The 25,343-nt window shown below is 38.4% G+C and overlaps 1 protein-coding gene across 1 annotated transcript in view; it reads left to right on the top strand.

The window, feature by feature from the left end:
• Positions 1-25,343, top strand: part of LOC120525670 (glutaminyl-peptide cyclotransferase) — a 70,006-nt gene that overhangs the window by 20,429 nt on the left and 24,234 nt on the right. Inside the window, exons 2-3 of the mRNA XM_039748170.1 lie at positions 13,630-13,776; positions 20,419-20,700. Coding sequence (XP_039604104.1) covers positions 13,630-13,776; positions 20,419-20,700 — 429 coding nt within the window. The remainder of the gene's footprint in view (positions 1-13,629; positions 13,777-20,418; positions 20,701-25,343) is intronic.

The raw sequence follows: 25,343 nt of genomic DNA, 5'->3' as shown, positions 1-25,343 counted from the left end.
AAGATGTACACTTGATATCGTTTTCATGATGATAGGAATTAAAGCATGTATTAAACATGGGAACACGGTGGCGCAGTGATAATGATGAACTGGCGCCCTGTCCAGAGATTGATCCAGCCTTCCGCAAGATGCTTGTTGCGCCATGCGCGACCTTCGATTAAATAATTTATTGCAGCATTACTGTCTCTTTCAAACGTGCCTAATTCTTTTCCTTACTTTTCTTTCTCCAAGTAACTAATTGCCACACAATCAGCTCTGTAATAGATGTAAAGCCATCTGTAAGCTGAGAACTCCGATTCTTCATAACTTTTAGGAAAAATTGAAATATCTTCGTAGTACATGTTTAATTATTTTATCCATCCAGGTTCATGCCAGTCACAGCAAGCATACAGCTTGAGGCTGGTACAATCCCTGAACGGGGCGCCAGCTCATCGCTATCACTGTCCACTGTGTCCTCACATGTTTAATCATTAATAATATATATTATTTAAGTGATGTTAAAATTGTATCTGTATAATGTAATAAACATACTTTTCTGCATTTCATCTTAAAAATTACAGTGGTGTGAAAAACTATTTGCCCCCTTTCTGATTTCTTATTCTTTTGCATGTTTGTCACACAAAATGTTTCTGATCATCAAACACATTTAACCATTAGTCAAATATAATACAAGTAAACACAAAATGCAGTTTTTAAAGGATGGTTTTTATTATTTAGGGAGAAAAAAATCCAAACCTACATGGCCCTGTGTGAAAAGTAATTGCCCCTTGTTAAAAATAACCTAACTGTGGTGTATCACACCTGAGTTCAATTTCCGTAGCCACCCCCAGGCCTGATTACTGCCACACTTGTTTCAATCAAGAAATCACTTAAATAAGAGCTGCCTGACACAGAGAAGTAGACCAAAAGCACCTCAAAAGCTAGACATCATGCCAAGATCCAAAGAAATTCCGGAACAAATGAGAACAGAAGTAATTGAGATCTATCAGTCTGGTAAAGGTTATAAAGCCATTTCTAAAGCTTTGGGACTCCAGCGAACCACAGTGAGAGCCATTATCCACAAATGGCAAAAACATGGAACAGTGGTGAACCTTCCCAGGAGTGGCCGGCCGACCAAAATTACCCGAAGAGCACAGAGACGACTCATCCGAGAGGTCACAAAAGACCCCAGGACAACGTCTAAAGAACTGCAGGCCTCACTTGCCTCAATTAAGGTCAGTGTTCACGACTCCACCATAAGAAAGAGACTGGGCAAAACGGCCTGCATGGCAGATTTCCAAGACGCAAACCACTGTTAAGCAAAAGAACATTAGGGCTCGTCTCAATTTTGCTAAGAAACATCTCAATGATTGCCAAGACTTTTGGGAAAATACCTTGTGGACTGATGAGACAAAAGTTGAACTTTTTGGAAGGCAAATGTCTCGTTACATCTGGGGTAAAAGGAACACAGCATTTCAGAAAAAGAACATCATACCAACAATAAAATATGGTGGTGGTAGTGTGATGGTCTGGGGTTGTTTTGCTGCTTCAGGACCTGGAAGGCTTGCTGTGATAGATGGAACCATGAATTCTACTGTCTACCAAAAAATCCTGAAGGAGAATGTCTGGCCATCTGTTCGTCAACTCAAGCTGAAGCGATCTTGGGTGCTGCAACAGGACAATGACCCAAAACACACCAGCAAATCCACCTCTGAATGGCTGAAGAAAAACAAAATGAAGACTTTGGAGTGGCCTAGTCAAAGTCCTGACCTGAATCCAATTGAGATGCTATGGCATGACCTTAAAAAGGCGGTTCATGCTAGAAAACCCTCAAATAAAGCTGAATTACAACAATTCTGCAAAGATGAGTGGGCCAAAATTCCTCCAGAGCGCTGTAAAAGACTCATTGCAAGTTATCGCAAACGCTTGATTGCAGTTATTGCTGCTAAGGGTGGCCCAACCAGTTATTAGGTTCAGGGGGCAATTACTTTTTCACACAGGGCCATGTAGGTTTGGATTTTTTTTTCTCCCTAAATAATAAAAACTATCATTTAAAAACTGCATTTTGTGTTTACTTGTGCTATATTTGACTAATGGTTAAATGTGTTTGATGATCGGGAACATTTTGTGTGACAAACATGCAAAAGAATAAGAAATCAGGAAGAGGGCAAATAGTTTTTCACACCACTGTATATCAAGAGCTCCAAGAAGATAGTGCTTCGAAATCTATCTAAATCAACTTAGAAGTCAGTCGTCATCATATGTAAATACATGCTTTATGAAGTGGGCCAGTTTGTTCAATATTATGACTGTATCACAAGTTTACCGTGAGGTAATTGTACTTATAAGTACAAACAGTTCTACCAGGAGCACTTGATGGACTGATTGAGTGTGTTTATAGTTAGTTTATAGTGTATGGGAGCAGTTCGAATAGATTGTGCCTCTTTCCAATCAGCTGCTGTAGAGCTGTGATTCCACACTCAGATACAGTGGGATAAATACTCAGAGTGGTGCACTGCGAGTAATAACACTAAAGTAGCTATGGTATTTGGAATAGTTTGACCATTCCGTGGACCATTATATTGTTACAGGTTAATTACAATCAGATGTCTTAAACTAATAAACAAAATTTGGTTTGGTTGTTTGGTTGATAAATCCACGTCAGGGATGCGGATCTAAAAAAGAAAGGGAAACCACACTGGAACAATAGCACTGCTTTGAACCTGGATGCCTCCCATTTATAAAACAGAGCGGAGAACTTGCGTACGCCAGGGATTGAGCAGGTGTGAAAATGTACGTGGCTTTATGCCAAGTTTAGTTTTTATACATCGCGATGTGAGCGTGGAAACAGGCGTACGCAACATTTTTGTATGTATGCACCTTTTATACTTGAGGCCCCTAGGGTTTGAGGGGATAATAACTGATTTCTACTTTAACTGTTAATGCAAAAACATTAAGTATGCAAGCGAGTAATGTTACATTTTCACATTAAAAATTAAATTACTTAGAATAAAATAAAGTACTAAAATTAAAAATGTTAGTAATCAGTTTTTTTTTTCAAATCCATTAACGTGTCATTGAATCTCAACTTACTTTTACTTGATTTTGAATAACCTGATGGAAATATTTCAACCTAGCTTCATGGTGTCTCACTGCTGTGCTGTTACTAACTAATGTTATACTGAACAGTCTGAAAAAAATAACATAATAATCTGCCAGCATTCTTCCATATAAGACTGCTGCAGTTCGTCCATAGGATTTAAAGTCATTCCACATCATGTATGTTGGGTTAAGATTTGAGTTGTGACTGAGCCATTCCAAAAGGTGGTATTTTTTTACTGAAGCCATTCTGTAGTAGGTTTTCATTGACTTTTAGTGTCATTGTAATGCTGCATCTCGCAACTTCTATTGAGCTTCTGCTGACAACCACCTCGCCATTACAGTATAATGTAGGATACCCTGATAAACTTGGATTTTTTTTTTCAATGATGGCAAGCTGTCCAGGCCCCAAGGCAGTAAAGCTGCCACTAAACACGATGCTCCCTCCACTGTACTTCACCACTCGGATGATGATTTCATGTTGGTATGTGGTACCCTTTTTACACCATATGTACTACTTTGCATTCTTCCTGAACAATTCAAACTTTATTTCATTAATCCACAAAACATTTTTGCAATAGCACTGTGGAGTGCCAGGGTGGTCTTTGGAAAACTTCAGGAATATAGTGACGGTCTTTTTGGAGAGCATTAGCTTTCTTCTTGTTTTCCTGCCATGGACACCATGTTGGTTCAATGTTTTACATATGGTAGACACAGATAACAGAAATGTTATTTCCAAAGGATTCACATACTTTTTCTTGCTTCATTGTAATTTCCATTGTTGATAGTCTTTACTTCTGTTGCATTCAGATTTGGAATTACAGTGTTACCTCGGTATACAGTAATCCCTCCTCGATCGCAGGGGTTGCGTTCCAAAAGGTGAAAATCCGCGAAGTAGAAACTATATGTTTGTATGGTTATTTTTATATATTTTAAGCCCTTATAAACTCTCCCACACTGTTAACATTATTAGAGCCTTCTAGACATGAAATAACACCCTTTAGTCAAAAGTTTAAACTGTGCTCCATGACAAGACAGAGATGACAGTTCTTCCTCACAATTAAAAGAATGCAAACATATCTTCTCTTCAAAGGAGCGCCGTCGGGAGCAGAGAACGTCAGAGAGAGAGAGCGCGCAGCGCGAGTGAAAAGCAAACAATCAAAAAATCAGTACGTGCTGTTGGTCTTTTAAGTATGCGCACCGTGATAAAGCAGCCGCAACAGAAGGGAGCAATGTGAAGGTAGTCTTTCAGCATTTTTAGAATAGCGTCCGTATCTTCTAGGCAAACAGCCTCTGTGCAAACAGACCCTCTGCTCACTCCATCAGGAGCAGAGAACGTCAGAGAGAGTGAGAAATACCGAGAAAAGCAAACAATCAAGCACCGCTCGGGAAGCACATCGCATATCATTGAGGAGTTTTATTTAATACATAATACATGCTCTGATTGGGTAGCTTCTAAGCCATCCACCAATAGCGTCCCTTCTATGAAATCAACTGGGCAAACAAACTGAGGAAGCATGTACCATAAATTAAAAGGCCCATTGTCCGCAGAAATCCGTGAACCAGCGTAAAATCTGTGATATATATTTAGTTATACTTACATTTAAAATCCGCGATAGAGTGTAGCCGCAAAAGTCGAAGCGTGATATAGCGAGGGATCACTGTACATCCTTAATCCGTTCCAGATCCTTTGACTTATACCAAACAGGACGTATAGCAAACAAATTTTTCCCATAAGAAATAAAGGAAAAATGATTAATCCGTTCACATGAAAAAAATCCTATTGTTTTTGGCACATTATACATTGATGGGGTTGTATAAAATAATTGAAACACTGATTAATATTTAAATTCATAAATACAAAAGCAATCAAATGAAATAAATGAAAATTTAACCTCACTTTACTTTTTAATAACATCTTTGTTTTTCACAATAGTAGATACCGTCGTTCTCGGCATACAGTATGCAGCAGCCAAGTCCCAGATATGCATGCCACCTTCATACTTTTCAACAATCAATTCAAATTTACACGAAAAAAAACACAAAATCATGTGAATATTCACATATGAGTTATAGCGCAGGTTGTTCATTGAATGCTAGCCACTGGCGTACTGACGCTCGTGGGCAGTCTTGGCTTTGTCTCGAAAGAGGTAAACAAGGGCAGCACGCAGGTTGTTCACTGAATGCTAGCAATTGGTGTACTGACGCTCGTGTGCAGTCGTTGCTTTGTCTTAAGAGGGGTAAACAAGGGTAGCGCGTGGTGTTCTAGCACACGAGTTGTATTCCAAACAAAGGTCGTATACCAAGCAAAATTTTTAGCGTTCAAACAAGACGTATACCCAGTTGGACATATTCCAAAGCAGACGTATACCAAGGTACCACTGTACCACACTGAAGTTATTAGATCTATTGACTTCATTTTCTCCTTTTAAAGGCAAAATCTTATCTGTTGGTTTACATTAGCTTTATTAACCGAGTTTATCACTCTTAACTGTGTTCTTATTAAACTGTATTTGCTCTGTATTTAGTTCCGCTGTAACAATACACAGATATCTATAATATGAAGCATACCTTGATTTTGGGTTCACAGTATGATACATTTTTAAACATAATTTTGCTGACCAGGCATCCTGTTACATTTATGTTTTAAAAATACATGTATAGCCAGGTCCACAAGTATTTTGACTCCATATTGAGAGTTCACAGTGACAGCTTCCAAATGCAAATTCCATACTTGGAATCAACTCCAGACCTTTTACCTGCTTGATGGATAATGCAATAATGAGGAAACTGTTCCCAACCTGGCTGTGGGGCTGCTTGTCAGTCAAATGTCCATATGTTTTTGAGCCCCTGAAAATATGGGGACCATGTATAAAAATGTCTGCCTTTTTCTAAAAAGCTCATACAATATTTTCGTTAAACCCCTTGAATTAAAGCTGAAAGTTTATACTTCAGTCACATAATGATTGATTTGTTTTGTATCCATTGTGGTGGTGTACAGTGCCAAAATTCTGAAAACTGTGTCACTGTCCAAATATTTGTGGACCTGACTGTCCCTGCTTAGTAATATATGATTAAAATGAAATAATTTTACCTGCAGACATAAATGTAACAAAATATAGCCTTTGCTAGAGCTTCATTTTTCTCTTTTATCTTTTTAGCTGTTTCTTAAATCAGAAAAGTGACTAAAATTATCTTTTTATATTAACTCACTAAATAATCTGTCTGGTAGAACTACTATGGCTACTCATTATTGTTTGAATTGTGTTTATTAACAAGGAATGAATTATGCACAGCCTCTTTTTTCCCTCCTCTGTTCTGACAAATGGTACCAAGACATTTAGCACTCATTGCACTAGTTTAAGATAGTTATTGTACTGACAACTGTGTAAGCATAGACTGCAGGCATCATAACAACACCAAAAAGCTAAGTTAACAGGGTGAATTAAGTCAATGAATTTTCTTTAAATGCTCACAAAACAGGTTTTATAAAGGAAAACAATGCTCAAGAGGCAGCATGGTGGCGCATTGGTAGTGTTGCTGCCTCGCAGTAAGGAGACCTGGGTTTGCTTCCCAGGTCCTCCCTGCGTGGAGTTTGCATGTTCTACCCGGGTCTGCGTGGGTTTCCTCCCACAGTCCAAAGACATGCAGGTTAGGTGCATTGGCAATCCTAAATTGTCCCTAGTGTGTGTCTGTGTGTGCCCTGTGGTGGGCTGGCGCCCTGCCTGGGATTTGTTCATGCCTTGCACCCAATGCTGGCTGGGATTGGCTCCAGCAGTGTTGGGATATAGCAGGTTGGAAAATGACTGACTGTCAATGGTCAAGAAACTACACTATAGGTTTGTACAAAGATTTCTTAAACAGATTCCAGATACAAAGTTCTCACATATTTTTGGCAGGCTCTGTGCACAAACAAATATTTTTTGTGCAACTTTTTTTTTAATTTAGTTCAAATTTGTTAGCTTTGAGGCAAATTCATCAAAAGCAGGTACTTTTAAATTATGAAATAAAATACTAACATTGCAAATATTTTTTGTAACACATAATGAATTCAGATGTTACTTTATGGGGTACATTTGTTTTGAATAAATAGAAATTGGAAAAATGCAGTGCTAGCCAGTTAATTTTATAACTTGATCTCCCTGTGTTATTTAATGCACACCATGTATGTGGATATTTTAATACTTATGTAATGCTGTTTAATTTTAAAACTTGACCTGCTTTTGGTCCTTTTATAATGTGTGAACATGGCTATTTTAATATGCATATAATAAAGAAAAGTTTATACATTGAAATTATTGGATTTTGCTATATAGCTAGTGGCAATTTAGACATAAACAACATGAACAGGAATACAAATTAGAAATTGTATTTTCCATGGAATAAAATAAGCATGTCAGTAATAATTAAACATTAATCCACAGTGATAATCTACAGTTTATGCTGTGAATGTTCCTCCAGCATTCATAAACTTAAAAAAAATCAAATTACTTTTGATAAGCAAGTGGTAGTACATCTGAAAAACCTGAAACCGTTTTGATTTTCAATTTCAGCAGCTGTGAATTTGAAGTCTTTGACTATAAGCACTGTCTTTTGGTATAAAATTCCAGAAGAGAATGTAATTTTTAAATCAATAAAATATATCGTTTCAGGTATTATACCCTTGTCTTATTTTCTCTTGAGCCAGATAAAATGTTTCAAAGAGGAGTAAAGCAATGCCTCAGATGCAGAGTTCTACAGCTGTAATAATTATACATCATTCAAAATAGTTAAGAGTTCCTCCTTATTCAATGTTTATAATGTGTAATATAACAGTATATGAAATAGTATAATTATCTTTATTATCCTTAAGTAACCTAAAATGCTTTTTAAAGAGTCCATTTTACTTTTTTCAGCTTTACAAAGTATCTTTGAAATAAACAGGTCTTAATTAACATATGATGGCTCACATCTGTATGTGGGGTGTGTGAAGAATACTTTTTGAGTTCCTGGTAAAATACAAGAAAAATGATTTGTATAAGGAATCATTTAAAAACAATTAAATGAACGATTTACAACAGTTATATAAATGAATAAAAAACATAAAATATAACAATTTTTATTTTTCTAGAACAGTTCCATTGTGAACACCATCTCACAGCACTTTATAAGCATCAAGTAAAATTTACAATAATATTAGAAGATAAGCAAATCTGGGTATGTGTTGGAAACAGCAACCTATCTTTGTAGGCAGCTAACTTTTTTCTTTCTTTTTCAGGGACTAACTTGCCTTTCATTTCTACAGTAGACATTGTAATCAAAGCACTTTACTTGATTGGGATAAGTCATTAACTGTTATTTCATCTAGTTAGCATCTAGTTTCTATCTGAAATAATAATGATGCATAAATCTGGTGTTTTTAGGACCACTATCAATCACTAATTTCATGTTGCTAGAATTGGTTGATCAAGATTTTACACTAAGTTCCTGAATAACCAGAAGTGTATAATAATAATCATCATAACAATAATAATAATAATTCATTATATTTATATAGTACTTTTCTCACTACTCAAAGTGCTACCACACAGGAAGCCTTACAGTATGTCCCTCATTAACCTTTACATTAACCTTTATCATTAACCTCATTAACCTTTACAATTAAATTGTAGACCACTAGTTTTACCGGTTGGTTTTTTATTAACAAAACGAAATACACAAATTTGGCTCTTACACTGACAATCCTATTATTTATTAAGAAATGAGAGCAAATTCTTCATTTATTTTTTTCTAATTAAACATGTGAGCGATGTATTAAACACAAGTTTGGTAACCATCCAGACACAGAAAAGAAGTGTCTGTTTTAAAGGACAAAAATAAACATTCTGAACTCATTAAAGCAGCTTATTTAATTTATTTTCTTCTGCTCCAAATTCAGCTGGGCAACATCTCTTGTTCCTCTCCATGCACTGAATAACTCCTCAAATTTCTTCTTCTCAGTTTATTCCTTACTAACAAAATACCCGCGCTTCGCAGCGGCAAAGTACTGCATTAAAATTTTTATTAAGAAGAAAATTTAACCTTTTTAAACTGAGGGAAAATATGCCAATAATTATTTGTTAAGGATCTCTTTGTATACCACGTTCTCAGTTCAGCCCTCCGGTTGTAACATGACCAAGCTGTGCGCTGAGCTTACTCTTAAGCATGCAACTTACAGTTGGCCATGTGAACAGTAATCTTGTTTCAAATCTCACAGCTTGGATTGCTGCTGTCATAATCGGTTTGAGTTTCATGGTTTGTTTCAATTACGACAGTGTTTGCAGGACTTGTGTTGAAGTGACATTCGGCATCTGTCAAGCGTTGTAAGTATACAACCAGTTTCATCGATAACTTCACATCCAGCTTTTGAGAGTTTAAACATTCATAAACATCAAAGTGTCCACTACTGAAATTGTCACCTGTGAATCTAAGATGTTTAAGAGACATTGGCGGTTGTCGAAAGGTGTAAAATATTTGGCCATTTCGGTACACTTGAAAGCAACAACCAAACAATTCAGCGGCAGCCATCAACTCACATGCAGAACCATAGGTGAAGGGCTTAAGAATTTCACTCTTCTAGTGCTCCTGTGTAGTATAATTATCTCCTGTACCGTCATCAGTCCACACCTTGAACCTGTCCCAGTCATTCAATACATAAGACACAATGTTCCTCCGGATATCAAGAGTGAGCCTGATATGGCCGTGCAATATGTAACAAAGAGAATGGATAAGGTAGGTGCCATCTCCAGGCATGGAAACCACTCGGTAAGTGACAGTTCTTTGATTGATAGTGATCATCTCGATAGACATGGTAATGGGGGTTGGAATGAAAAAGGAAATGGGTAGCTGAACAATGTAAAGTAAGTGTAAAATACCTATACAATAACTATAATTGTAATAAACAAACAATAAAACAGCGGAGAAGCCGTGGATTAAACAAAAAGGCTGTAGTTATCAGTAGGAAGACATGAATCCCGTGGCGAAGCAAGGAAGGGAATGTAGAGACCGGAGCGAAGGAAGGTCTTATATAGGCAGGCGGCCAACAACGTGGGAGGCGTTGGGATGGGGGACCCAACGCCACCTCACACAGTGACCGAGGTGCAGGCTATGGACATTGTAATGGACAGCCGGGTCCCATGCCCGGTCGGGACAACCCTGCTGTATATGGTCCGGGGGAGCAGCCATGGACTTCTCAGTGCCTCCCCCGGGACGCTTGGTGGCAGCCTCCCTGGTTGATGATGCCTCAGTTTCCCGCAGGGTTTCATGGGAAATGGAGTTCTCCCCAACCCTGTGGGGACCCAGGATGGCCGCCAGGGAACGAGACAGATAATTAAGCCCAGCTGGTTTAATCATCAGGCCCACACGGGAGTGCAATTGGGAACAGGTGAACAAGCAACAGGAGCACTCCCGGAAGGGCCATAAAGGAGCCAGCAACCACCACTCTGAGCCAGAATCGGGAGGAAGAGGACGAGGTTGCCTGAGAGGAGAAGTGGTGGTGCCAGTGGAAGGATTGCTGTGTGTAAAGTAAGGTGCTTTGGGACTGTGTTATACCTGTGGGGTTCACAGGGAAGACGTGCCCCACAGGGGAAGAGTATTTGAACTGTTTAAGTGTTTGGGACTGTGTTGGGCCTGTGGGACACGGGGAAGACGTGCGCCCACGGGTGAAGAAAAAATAAAAAGATTTCTATTCAATTTACACGTGCCTCAGTGTGAATCTGTGCCGGGTTGGGCGCTTTATATAGCGCTTTATTCATAACGTATATATGTACGTAAGTAGGATTCAGTTAGCGTTGGGAACCCGTGTACCAAATTTCTTGAAGATGGGCCCATAAGTAACAAAGACTGTTGAAAAGTTCAATAAGGCCGACAGTGGTATCATACCACCGAAATAAGTACGTACATTGGTTTTGGTTAGTGCAGGGAAGCCGCCTACCAAATTTCGAGAAGATGGGGCCATAAATAAGTAAGTTCAACATTGCGGACGTTGTTGACCGTTACTCGTAGAATTTTGAAATGAAACCTGCTTAACTGTTGTAAGTAAGCTGTAAGGAATGAGCCTGCCAAATTTCAGCCTTCTACCTACACGGGAAGTTGGAGAATTAGTGACGTTGAAAAGTTTAATATGGCGGCCAACAGTGGTGTCATACCAACGAAATAAGTACGTACATCGGTTTCCGTTAAAAGTTCCATATGGCGGCCGACAGTGGCATCATACCACCGAAATAAGTACCAAATTTCAGCCTTCTACCTACACGGGAAGTTGGAGAATTAGTGACGTTGGAAAGTTCAATATGGCGGCTGACAGTGGCATCATACCACCGAAATAAGTATGTACATTGGTTTCAGTTAGCGAAGGGAAGCCACCTACAAAATTTCGTGAAGATGGGGCCATGAATAAGAAAGTTCAATATGGCGGACGTTGTTGACCGTTATGACCGTTACGCGTAGAATTTCGAAATGAAACCTGCTTAACTTTTGTAAGTAAGCTGTAAGGAATGGGCCTGCCAAATTTCAGCCTTCTACCTACACGGGAAGTTGGAGAATTAGTGACGTCTGGAAAATTCAATATGGTGGCTGACAGTGGCGTCATACCACCGAAATAAGTATGTACATCGGTTTTGGTTAGCGAAGGGAAGCCACCTACCAAATTTCGTGAAGATGGGGTTAGCCTTCTACCTACACAGGAAGTTTGAAAATTGGTGACGTTGGAAAGTTCAATATGGCGGCCGACAGTGGTGTCATACCATCGAAATAAGTAAGTACATCGGTTTCGGTTAGCACAGGGAAGCCGCCTACCAAATTTTGTGAAGATGGGGCCATAAATAAGAAAGTTTAACATGGCGGACGTTGTGGACCGTTATGACCGTTACGTGTAGAATTTCAAAATGAAACCGGCTTAACTTTTGTAAGTAAGCTGTAAGGAATAAGCCTGCCAAATTTCAGCTTTCTACTACATGGGAAGTTGGAGAATTAGTGATGAGTGAGTAAGTCAGTCAGTCAGTCAGTCAGTGAGGGCTTTGCCTTTTATTAGTATAGATTTTGGTCCTCTCTCACTTCTAAAGTTTGCCTGGCTACTCTCTGTTTACAGGATGTTCTGGCTGCAAAACAATACATGCATTTCCTCAGCTACCATAATACTTTGTGTAAAGGAGCTGTACGACTAAATTAATGTAAAACTAGAAAAGCAGATACCAAAAAAAATCTTTTGCTATCAGCTAATTTACCAGTCACTGACTGAGTCATTTGGGGTGAAAATCAGCCCATTTTGATTGGCAGCTAATTAATTAGAGCACCACTATGATATGCCTTTTTGGAGTTCTTTCACCTGATGCAGCTACCACCAATTAATAATAGATCATTGAAGGTACCTTGTAGGACATAGCCTTTCTCATTTCTGAGGTAGTAAATATCCACTTAAGTACACTTTATTTCTTTGTGTTGCTCTTTGATGTCTCTTTCACTTTTGTTTCCTGAAAGCTATTTTGGGTGTTTTTAGAGATGAATAACACTGTGAAATCCACAAGTACATAAGAACTACTGTTAGTTCTGGATATACCTTATATTGAACCATGGATAATTGAGAGAAAATATCCTTTCATCAAATTTAAGTCATGCAAAAATGGCATGAAGGAAAGCTATATCATGATTAAAGTCCATAAAAATTCAATTTGGAATATGCAAAATGAGAGCCTAATAGTTTAACAATTCTATTTCAGATAAAATCCTAACATAATGAACCTCAGCTTTCTCGTGTAACAAGACTTTTATATTTTAACTGACTGCAACCACCTGTGTTACATATCCTCAAATCTGTTTCTGAACTCCTATTTTAATGTGATTAATTATGCACATTAATTGCAATTACAAATTGAAACTTACAGATGTGATAGGGGGGCTACATTGAAAGTAAATGATTGCCATTATTAAAATATTAACTCATTTACCTTACCTCCTGATACAAATCAAATTAATTTATGTTTGCAATGCTACTGCAGTCTACCATGGCAATAGTGTGAGCAAGGCAGAAATGGAGCTTGACCTCTTTCATAATAACCCAATAGAGCAGTTTAGAGTTACCAATTACTTAACTTGCACGTGTTCAGCTGCTTTAACATTTATAAAAAAACAAAGTTCCGTCAGACAGCAATTTAGTTAGAAGTCGGACCGATTCAGCTGGAACTGTGAGATACCCCACCGTGTTGCCCTATTTAAAAATGTAATGTGCTAAAGTACTTCAAACGATGTAAATGTAAATATATACAAATTAATGTTATATATTTGCAAAGAAGAACATTTCAGTCTTGCAGATGTCATTTGATTCTGTTCTGACTTTTATTTTGGTTGCAGATTAAAGATTTTTTGTCTTAAGTGCAAAAAATCATATGAAAATTGAGTACTATTTTTGGATGTGAATTCACATGAATTTTCTAAATACATTGAGCCTAGTTAAATAACCTCACAGAAATGAATGTAATTGCATTTTGGCTATTTCTTGGTATAGACTTAATTTTCATATGTATATTTGTTTTATAGTTGTACCATAAAGCAAGACCTCTAAGTACAAGAGACCTACGACATACTGTTACATTGACAGACATTTCCCGAATGTGGCAGAAGGACCTGCAACCCATCTTGGTACCAAGGTACCCAGGCTCCATGGGCAGTCATGCTGTGAGACAGGTCTGTATCTTTTTTCTCTAAAAATATACTCTGTTAGAAAGTATTGGTTGAAACCTGAATAACATCAAGCCTTATTAATCTGCAATATGATAAAAGCATTTCCTTTGAAGAACACAATTGTAAAATAACCAGTTGCGTAGGTCATTAAGGAGCAGTGTTTATTTTTAGATATACCCAGGGCCGGATTAAGGAGGGTGGGGCCTATCTACATCAATTCTAAGGTTTCACTGTCACACAGAGTAAAATAAATGACCATTAAAGAGTCTTAGTTTTAAAATGAACATCAAAAATCTGAAAAACAGAAAAAATATGTATTTACTGTCAGCAATTATGAGAAACAAAATATGCTGAATCAAAGCTAGTATCTTTAATAAGCCATCGCTGCTCAGACGACCAGTAACCATCACAAACCAAGCTTTGAAAATTAACTATAGAACCCCACTGTAAATGCCTACAACACTGCATAGGCTATTCTGTAAATTAACTCAGATAAGTGCTTGCTTTCCAAAAATGTACTTTTCTGGATCTCTTTGCAGCAAAGTCCTTTATCAGATCAGGTCTTTCCATTGTAGATCTAAGCCTATTTACGACTAGCCTCAGTTTGAAGAAAGATTACTCACCACTTGTACTGGCAGGCAATGTCAGGTGCAGCCTGAAAGCAACATCTGTGTTTGGGAAGAGGCTTATGAGTTTGACGAAAGGAAAGCATCCAGGGAATTGTCTGCTAACTATGTTAAATCAATTATCATGGCCAAGAATGTGACCTGCAGCAGTGCTAACCACAACAAACAACTCCGGAAAACATAATCACAATAGTATAGCACAGTACTCTGATTCCTAAATCTCTTTCTCGTGTCTCCCAAGCTCCTATCACTACTAAAAGCCTATGAAGCAAGGGATCAGCATTATTGTTAAAAATTAGCAGTCTTAATTTTTTTAGCCTTTCCACAATAAATTTTCAGTACTTATCTATCCACTTATCGGTTCTGCACTTCAAGGAATGTAAAAATAACATTGGTTTTCTAAAAATAACATTAGAATTACCCAGAAAAGCAAGACACATGTCACAGTACCTTTGTAAAGAATCATGAAGCATTGGGATGAAAAGTTTGCCTAAGCCACGTGGCAGATTTTAAGGTACTATTCAGCAAACAAATTTGCTGTCAAAAACAGCAAATTAACCCTAATTTTGGGGCCTTCTACAGGTCGGGCCCCTCTCTACTACCCCTGTAAGCCTTTTCTAAACTCTGACCATAGACATACCAAAGGCAAAGTTAGTAGTATATTGTATTATTTTTACATTTTAGTAGAGTTTATTTGCCAGAAATATTTGATCATTGAATATGCAATAGTACTATAATTTTACTTTTTTTATTCGCAGGTTTTTTTTTTAGGGATTTTTCTCATATGTATCTTCTCTGCCTTTTAGGAAGATTGTTAGAAAACAAAAAACTGTAAAAGTACTTTCCAGTATTTGTTTTGTGAATATATAATAAAACCATTAAATATACTAAAGCTTAACATAGCCTATCATTGTCAAGCCCGCTTAATCCTGCACATGGTCCCGGGGTGTGGTTATCTTTTGCTGATGAATATTTACACTGTGAACCTTTCAATTTTCAGATTTACAAACCCATTGTGAACTTAAATTATGTGCATTAGACTGTTCTCTTTATAATTAGACTGACAAAATTATAAATAAATATAAATGTTCATATTTAAGTCATTGTATAACTAAATAAAATTTTAATATATAAAAACTATACCTGCATTCAAGGCTGCTTATGTCAATACCAACCATTTGCTTCATGATTTCATCTTATTTTAGCCTTTAAATGCAAAATGGCATTTTTGTGTATATGCTTTATGTGTTAGTGGGGGTATTTCCTTTTCTGTGGCCCCATTTAAGGTGTTTTTCTTTATATCAGACTACTGCCCCCTGCTTGCTTCGCTTGCCCACCCCGTGTTTGGTTTACCGGATATACAATACAATTTATTTTTTCTATAGCCAAAAATCACACAAGAAGTGCCGCAATAGGCTTTAATAGGCCAGTGTTCTCCCCAGAAATATTTGCCGGGTGGCAAGAAAAAGTAGCCGGGTGGGGCGGGACAGGAAAATTTGGCGGTGTGGAAAATTAAATGTGCACTATTTTTATTAGTTAATTATTATTAACAATTATCCAAAGCTCAATATGACTTCCTTTTTTAAGGTTTGACACTTGTGAAAGAATATTTTTTAACAAAAATTTTAAATAACAATTTTTATGACATAAACCAAGAGGCACAAGTATTGTCGCTGTCGGGAAGAAAAATAAAAACATTGAAAAAAAGTATAGGGAACCTAATGAAGAAAAATTTAAAAATATTCTTCAAAGCCAACTTGCATATGCAGAAGGTGTCTTCACTTAAATATTTATTCTTCTTTTCTTCCTAGAGGCCCAGTTGTCTGAAGCTTTCCCATAATCAGAGTTCCCAGGATCTGGGCCCTCCAAGGAGATCACTCATACACTGTTGTAGTGACTGTACTGCAAAGTTATCAGACAGCCATCTAGTGTCACTGGCCATTTTCAGCTTAATCTGGGGAATGCTCAGAATATTTTGAATTTCCGTTAAACCAGCCATCCTAACTGAAGAATTTTGGAAGAAATAGAATAGCTACTATAGCCTTAAGATGTTCAGTTTTGTTAAATAAGGTACAGCAGCTGCTGCTTGGGCACTTGTAAGGGCCAATCGGTGGTTTTACACAGTGGCAGTTGACCAAGAGTCCAGATGTTTTATTTCTAAGCAGTTTTGCCACAACTTTCTGTTTCCCAATCATAACAGCCACTCAATCTGACCCTAGTCCAACCAGATTAGCAGTTTTCAAGCCTAGAGTGTCCATAGTCTCACTCAGTGTGTTAGTTATAGTCTCCGCTTTTTCCATCCATCACATTGCGGGTTGATACAAAACTAACTCTGACCTCTTTAGTCACCTGCCAAACATATTTAATGTAAATAATTAATTATTTTACATCTGAGATATCTGTGGTTTCATCACACAGAATACTGAAAAACTTTTTTGTGTGTATATTTTTCAGTATGTTTTTATTTCTGATGCTAAGACATCCAGCAGCTCTTGCATTATTCTTTCAGAGGTGTAATGTGCATTTTTACCAACATTGAGATGTAAAAAGGAACAACCTATTTCTTTACAGTGTTCCAACAGCTTTCCAAACAATGTTATATGTGCCAACTCATTTTTTGCTAAACAATGCATGGATCTTAAAGCTCCCACAAAGGCATCTCTCTGTAAGTTATTTAACACAGATACAGATCTTTCAATTTGACCGATTAAAAGGTCAGCAGAAGACTCAATGTGTGTTTTACTTTTTTCATGGTCCACCAAGCTTTCTTTTCGAATTATTGTGTATGGCACGTTTATCCAGAGTAACACCTCCAACATTGTTTGAGTATTTCATGCACAATGAGCACTACATAACATTTTCTTTGAACATTAGCCAATCAAAATCTTTAAACCATTGTTTGTTTATGCCGGATAAGCGGTTCTTAGATTTATCAATTGGTACAGTGTGTGCTGAAGAGACCCCTGATGGACCAGCCTCTGCAATGTCTTTGTCTGAAATTGCCACATGAAGAGTTGACACCGCACCTTCATTAGTTTGTGACGTCTCTTTTCTGAAATAATTCAGCAGTGTTGTTTTCTGAACACTTCTTTTGCTCATGTTGGTAAAACATTTAAAAAAAATTTAAAGTACCTATGAATAAGACTTTTGAGTGGGAAAGGAAGAGCCTGTTGGATATTCAATTCACAGTTGCACTATGGCAGGTACGCATTCTCGACATTTCCACTTTAATCTCGACACTTATGTCGAGAATAAAGTTGACATTTCCTCTTTAATCTCAATGTTTATGTCAAGAATAAAGTTGACATTTCCACTTTATTCTCGACATTTCTACTTTATTCTCGCTGTTTATCTCGAGATTAAATTCGACATGTTGACTTTATTCTTGTAGTTTGTCATTAAAGTAGAACATCGTAAACTAAACTTCATCTTAAAATGAATGTTTAATTTACTAGATTTTCTCTAACCCCCGTCATAAGTTATGTAGCAACATGTCGACTTTATTCTCATCATAAGCGTCAAGATTAAAGTGGAAATGTCGAGAATAAAGTCAACATCTCGACATAGTTTTTTTCTTCACTTTGTCCGTATTTATTTCCTTCACTGTGGCCCTAATACGCTTCCGTACAAAACCCTCAGCAAACGTTTGCTCAGGACACAGTGTGTGCTGCAAGGGTTTCTGCACACTTTTTGCAATATGGACGCAGGTCCAAATATGAGCAAAAATAAGAACGGCAGATGGGGTCACTTTAAACAGGAACCACAGTGAGTGCTACAAGGATTTTTGCACATAGAACACACCTAATGCTTAAACAACTGTATGTGCATATATTGGTTTGCTATGTACTTTACAAGAAGAGAGCTGATGTACGCTCAGCCGCACTATACAGACTGCACTGACGCTGAGAACAGAGATATCACTTTCTGACGCCTTTTTTCTGATATCTGACAGGCTGGTTTCACTAGACTTTTTTTTTATTTTATCAGACCTCCTCTTGCCCGCCCAACTCCACATCCTCTTTACTTGTGAACTGCCACTTCGCTCCCGCTATTAGCATGTACAGACCCCTCTCGCCCGCCCACCTCTCCATACTCCTTGCAACTGTATTAAGCTGCTACACCCCCGCTATTACCATGTACAGCCCGCTCTCGAAACCCCACCTCCCCATACTCTTTGTTTGTGAACTCTGCTCCGCCTCGACACCCGCTATTAGCTTTAGCAGTATTTGCCCACCCGCCCACTCATCCGTTGCCATCACTGCAGATCATTAAATCTACCTGTGCCTGCAGATCTGCGGCTGTCATCTCACAATGTCACAGATAACAGCCAGGCGCTCAACTAAATTAGTCGGGCGGAGCGCCCGGCTAAAAGACGCTAGGGAGAACACTGCAGGCCCTGCATCCTGACAGTCCCCCAGCCTTGACCCTCTAAGAAGACCAGATAAAACTCCAAAAAAAAACCATTGTAGGGAAAAAATCGAAGAAACCTTGGGAAACGCAGTTCAAAGAGAGTCCCCTTTCCAGGTAGGTTGGGCATGCAGTGAGTGTCAAAAAGAAGGGGGTCAATACAATACAGTACAATACATAGAACAGAATAAATTCACAGTATAGTATAAAAATTCTAGAAGTACAGAGTAGAATTTCACTTTAGATGATATCACATAACATGATTTGGATTTGTTTAGAGTTCTGGAGACCTCATTCATCAAGCTGTCTCTACCATTTAGCCATTCCACATCTGAAATAACGCTAATCCGATGAAAGTACCCCTCTTTCCCATGATTCCTGCAATCCTCCATCAGGGATGACTTTACCTTAGGCAGGCAATGTACAATTTAAAGAGATTGTTATTTTCTTGGGAATTGTTACATATGCATTATTTTCACTTTTACTTTAAAAACTTTTGTAAAAACAATACTTTTCGGCCCCATGCGTGGTTACATTTTTTCCTCGCCAAACGTATAATGCTGCTCGCGTTGTGAAGAGGACTGGCGGCTGAACGCATGCTAAGGATATGCCGTTGCATCATCTGCTGACTTCTTGCTGCTGGCGAGCTGCACGTTTTGCTTGTTTCGTCGTTGTTTTAAGAGCTGGGAGCACATGATGCTTGTCTGACAGATGCAATCCAACAACTGCTAGGTTAGATGTCTGTGGACTTGTTTTAAATGATGGCTCACTGCCTGGTCTCGTGTGACATTGTAAAAACAATACTTGTCCTTTATTCACGGCCCTGGGCGTGGTTAAATTCTTTCTTGCAGGACGTATAATGCTGCTCACGCACTGGGGGGGGCTGCTGTCGCACTGTCCTTTTTCCTACTTTGTGTCTCTGCTGCTCGTGTTGTGATCGCTTCTTCAGCATCATAAATATACACCTGACCGAATTGTGTTTTCTTTGAAATTAAACTTGTCATTGCTTTAACTGTTGCGGGTCCACAGATTCTTGTACATTCAGTGATGTGTACTGAGACACCTGTATCTGTGTGTGCTGCTTCCCTTTACACTACTGTTTTTTTGGGGGTCTTTTTTGCCCATTCTCTTTTGCCTCCCAGCTCTTTTATTTGTCTTTCGTGATCTTAATGTGAAGATCACATATCGCCTATTAGTCATTCATTCCAAAGGATTTTTTTTATAATAGAGAGATATGTTTTGCTACAGATACTGTAAATCACACAAAATAGCAAGCTTATTTGTGTACAACCATTCTAAGAAGGAATTTATTCATGTCAAATAATGCTATTCAAAGTATTTCCGTGGCCTGTGAATCACATATATTTTTAAAAATGTTTTCAAGCTTTCCAGTTTAATGGGATTTTTCCATAACAATACCCTGTCCATTTTTGATATAACACTTTGTGATAAATTATTCAGGAAATGCTAGGATAAACTTGTATGACTTATAGTGGTGTTCATTTATTTTCATATTTTATAGATTTTATTTTGCCACATTTGGATATTCTTACTTTCACCATATTTTTAATTGATTATTTGTTTGTTTTTTCTTTAACTGTTTCTTTTCCAGCATATTTTAAATTCTTTGAGTTCACTGGGTGCAGGGTGGACCACAGAAGAGGACAGATTCCAGGATTATACACCATATGGGCTTAAAACATTTTCAAACATAATCAGCACTTTGAATCCATCAGCCCGACGGCGTCTTGTACTCGCCTGCCACTATGACTCCAAGTACTTTCCTCCACAGTGGCATGGCAGAGAATTTGTAGGAGCCACAGATTCAGCTGTGCCATGTGCTATGATGTTGGAACTGGCACGTGCTTTTGATAGTGAGCTTAAGACATTGAAGGTAAGTATGAAAGCTTGGAAATATTTATGTGGAAGTGTTTTGAAAAGTGCCTCAAACTTACTTTATGCTGTTTATTCTTACACAGTGTTCTTTTCTGACTGCTGGCACAAAGCACAGAAAGTATAGAATTTAATATCATGCAACATTAACATATCTGATGAAAAGAGCAGGAATATTAATATCAATATTTAATAGCTTATCTCAACTGCTCCTAAAGAGAAATTTTGGAAGTGCCATTTTATTAAAAGCACAATTTAGAAATTTAACTAAAATCAAGGTACGAAATGATGTAGTTAACATAAAATATGCCCAGTTGGCATTGGAAAACAATGACTGCTGAAGAAAGTAAACCTTAGATGGATCTATGGTTCTTTAGAATGAAAAAAATCAATGTCTGGTCCATCAGCCCAAAATACCCAGCCACCCCATCTCATGCAATATTTGTGTTGTACTTATTTATTTGATAGTGTGATACTGCACCCATCAAAGTTAATGCCAAAAATTATTAAGTGTCCTGACATACTGGTCCATAGCCAGCAAGAGTTTTTTGTTCAAAATAGGAATGGTACTAGGTGCCATAGAAGGACACTGAGAGGAAATGGGCAATGGGAGCATTTTAGTAACACTTTATAATCGATGAATATGGCAGTTTTACTACAATTGGATACTTAATAAATATTTGTGTAGCATGAGCTGCCAAATCCAGAAACTTTAATACAAGTAAATTTTACTAAACTAAAGGTTCAGTTGACAGAAGTGTTTAGCTTACATTTGTGCAAGCTCTCTTCCTCTTTTATTTGCTGCTTGTACAAGTCCAAATTCATAGGCTGAGACTGACAGCAAAGAGAGGGATAGACTCCAGTCTCCATGACCCTGAAGAATATTAAGAAGGTTCAATAAAGGATTGGTGAACGGAAATTATGAAAATTTAGTGCACAGAACAAAATAGGAAATGTATCTCTGGGATTGATATACTGTATCAATTTACTGTAATTAATACTGTAGCAACACAAGCATATAGTAGTATCATAGTCAATTATATTCTAGTTTAATTACTCCTGTTGATCTTCCTTCTATGTGACTTGTTTAATACAGAGCACCAGTGTAATTTATTAGTGTTCACTTTGTGTGGTACAGTCAGCTAGCCTTTTGTGTCCCTTTCATGTTTTTCTAACATTTAAAAAGTGGGATTGTCAATGGATTATAATAAGGTTTTACTCATGATGCAATCCATTAAAGAGCTCTGTAAGTAGTACTAGGGTGTTGTACCGTGATATCCATTATGAATGTAGTGAGAAGTCATGCAAAATGACACCTTTTCTTGGCTAACTAAAATGATTACAATATGCAAGCTTTCGAGACAACTCAGGCCTGAGTTGCCTCAAGAGCTGTGTAAAGAATTCAGATACATTTAGGCATACAAGATATTCATTAAGTGACATGTGGGCACCTTGATTAATTTCCAGTCACAGGTTATAGCTTCTAAAGATTACAATTAGTACCTCCAAAGTAAACGCAGGTTGATTCATAGGATTTTCCAGAGGAAGTAGTATCATGGTACTTGAATTGACTATAGTCTTGCCAAAATATCAATGAAAATGTTAGAGTTGCAAAGGTCTCTTAGCAACCATTGATCACTGTCAATGAATAGATAATGTTACAAGGTAACCTGTTGTGAGTTGTTTCTTAGAAACCTGCTTACAGCAGACAGTGGTCAATCAGAAATACAAATATATTCTTCACATGTCTAGGAAAATGTTTACTTTTCCATTACAAATTCAAAAAATGCTCTAATAATTAAACTACAGTTATTATATTTAACATGATTTAAAATCCCCATGAATATAGACTAGATTAATTGGGTTTGAAAATTGGTAGATTGATGTAATTTAAAATACCTATTATATTACATTTTCCTTATTTAATTAACCCAATGTAGTATCCTATTTTGAACACCCATTTAATTTGTGTGTTGAAGTAGCTAGCCATTACACTATAATTTATAGCCTGAACAATAACATAACATTTGTTTTAAAATGGTGAGTAACAAATTTTAAATTTTACACTAGTTTCCATGTCCAGAGGAGTCAGAATAGTACACATTGATAAAGAAAAGTTATTTCTGATCAAGGCTTGTATATCTTGTGTGGATACAACAGAAACAGGGCACATGTTAGAACACAAAAAGAGCCTTTTTATTGTGAGGAAAACTCTTCACAAAGCGTTTCCCACCACTACAGCCACAAGAACAGCACAATGACTCTTCTTTCATTCTTTTTTGGTCTTTGTCTCCTCCTCCTCCCTGCAAGCTTCGTCCTTCACCTCCCAACTCTGCCTCATCCTTGTGAGGCTGGGAAGTCATTTTATATTGGCCAGCCTGGAATTACTTCTACTTTTCCCCCCATGTGATCTGCAAGCACTTCCGGGTCAAGCGTAAACCTCATGCCAACGGTTCCTCCATTTTCACAGTACCCTCTGGCGGCTTCCATGGCGCCCTGTGGGAAATCCGGGGCACCGTTGCAATCCAGGGGAGCTGCCATCTAGCTTTTTCAGGGAGACAATGCCCTGAAGAAGCTGCCTTCCCCCGTCCTTCCATTTCTTTGCCGTCCCGCCTGGTTTGGGCTGCCAGGCATCTCTTACATTTCCGCTCCCTTGGCTAAACACTGTGGGGCGAAGTGTCATCTCCTGCGAGGGCTATCGTTCTCCTGGAGGGACTGTCTGCATTTGCTGGTCCATGGTTTTGCCCTGGAAAAACACAAACAAGACATTGACGGGGAGATGCTGCATTGTTGCCGTCTCCTAGAGTCTACCTTGGTTCCAAAAGGGTATCTTCTCAACACATGACCTGGCTGATGGTATTCATTGCACAACCGCCTCCCTCCTGACGTGTGTGCCCTGCTGGTTTGGAGGCAGGATGTAAACATCTGCTTCGCCTCCCACCCCCACATTACACCACCCTCTGATGCACATTAGCACATGGGCTCACGCGTTGCAATATCAAGAGATGCTTGCTTTTCACTGCGATCTCCTTTTTAATCTGAGGTGCTAGTGTAGCAAGGGTCTGAACAGCCCAGAAGTTGGTGCTATGCAACCATTTTGACTTGTCTGACCTCTCTACAGGGCAATCAGTCATTACACCCATGTTAATTGTAGGGCTTGAGGCTAATTAATCACATGGCTCCTTCAATCTGCGTTCCTGTTTCTTGTACGGTACTAGTGACACTCACCTGTGCCGCAGAATTCACCTTGTTAGGGAGGCCAAGGCCAAGTCATCTCTGATACTCTTCTGCCTGTTGCAAAGGCACCTCAGCCACAGTCCCCAGCTCCTCAAATACTGTATCTTCTTTATGTTGCTGATAATCTGTGAAAAAGCCTGTACAGGCTAGAGCAACCTCTCCAGCTCCTGCACATCCAAATCATTGTTTCGTTTGGCCATTGATGGGATCGTCATTTATAAGGCCTGTTCCCCAGCCATGAGCTGACAATCATGCTGTTTTCCCATACATGAGCTATTGGGTCTCACATGAGCTCATGGGAATTGGAGTTTCTGGGATTTTTTTTTTTTGCCAGCTGTGATCTGCCTGTTTCAATTTATTGGCAGACCATTCAGTCACCACCGATCCTCCTTACCTTAATTTGCAGTGACCATTGCTCGCCTTCCCCTTCTGGGAGTCCGAGTCCATTGGATTTTGTCCCTGGCAGACTACGGGCTGCTGTCGAACTTCTCTGTCCCACAATTCCCCAGTGCAGGTCACGTATTCCTCTTCAGCAAACAGCTGATTTGGGTCATTGGCGCTCAGGCGTCTTTTAAAGTCATCCTCATTTAAAGGTGCTTGGTCACTCCCTGCCGGATCTCCAGATTTTTTTCCTGTAATAGGTATAAGCACAGAATACATTTTACAAAGTCCCAATACTTTTTTATCCCATCCCTAGGACATGCCTCTTTCAGGACACCGTTGTCCAGAGCTCCTTCTTTCTGAAAGGTGGACTTCTTTTCTTCATCTCAATTCCAATGTAGATGATTTCAGGCGCCAGTAATAGACAGCCAGTAATTGGAACAAATCCCTACAAATTTCCTTGAGTCTCTGAGTGTTTTGTCTGTGTATCTTGCCTGATGACAATCATTCTCAATGGTTTAACTCAACACCATCTATACCCCTCCTTTTATTACTCAATCAAGTGTTGAGACCCATGAAGAAGTAATGCTTAAAAATGTTTTGCACAAAATGATTAGATGACAGTACTTGCAGAACCCTAAGTGCCTGGAACTATTGGCAGGACTGATCATTCTTAAAACCAAAGAGTTAAATAATATAACTCTTAACAAAGAGTTAAATATCACACAAATCTAGTATTTAAGTGCAAAATGTGTCTTTATGTGGAGTGTTATGGAAAATCTAGGCTTAATATAGAAGAACTATATATCAAATGTAAAACTCACCTTATTATTCATCCATCCATCCATTTCCCAACCCGCTGAATCCGAACACAGGGTCACGGGGGTCTGCTGGAGCCAATCCCAGCCAACACAGGGCACAAGGCAGGAACCAATCCTGGGCAATCCTGCCAACCCACCGCAGCACCTTATTATTAAATAAAATAAACATTTTAAAGGAAGGTCACACATGCCTTTCATTATTCAT

Source organism: Polypterus senegalus, chromosome 3 (genome assembly GCF_016835505.1).
Source record: "Polypterus senegalus isolate Bchr_013 chromosome 3, ASM1683550v1, whole genome shotgun sequence".
Lineage (NCBI taxonomy): Eukaryota > Metazoa > Chordata > Cladistia > Polypteriformes > Polypteridae > Polypterus > Polypterus senegalus.
This window is presented reverse-complemented; position numbering and strand designations above follow the sequence as displayed.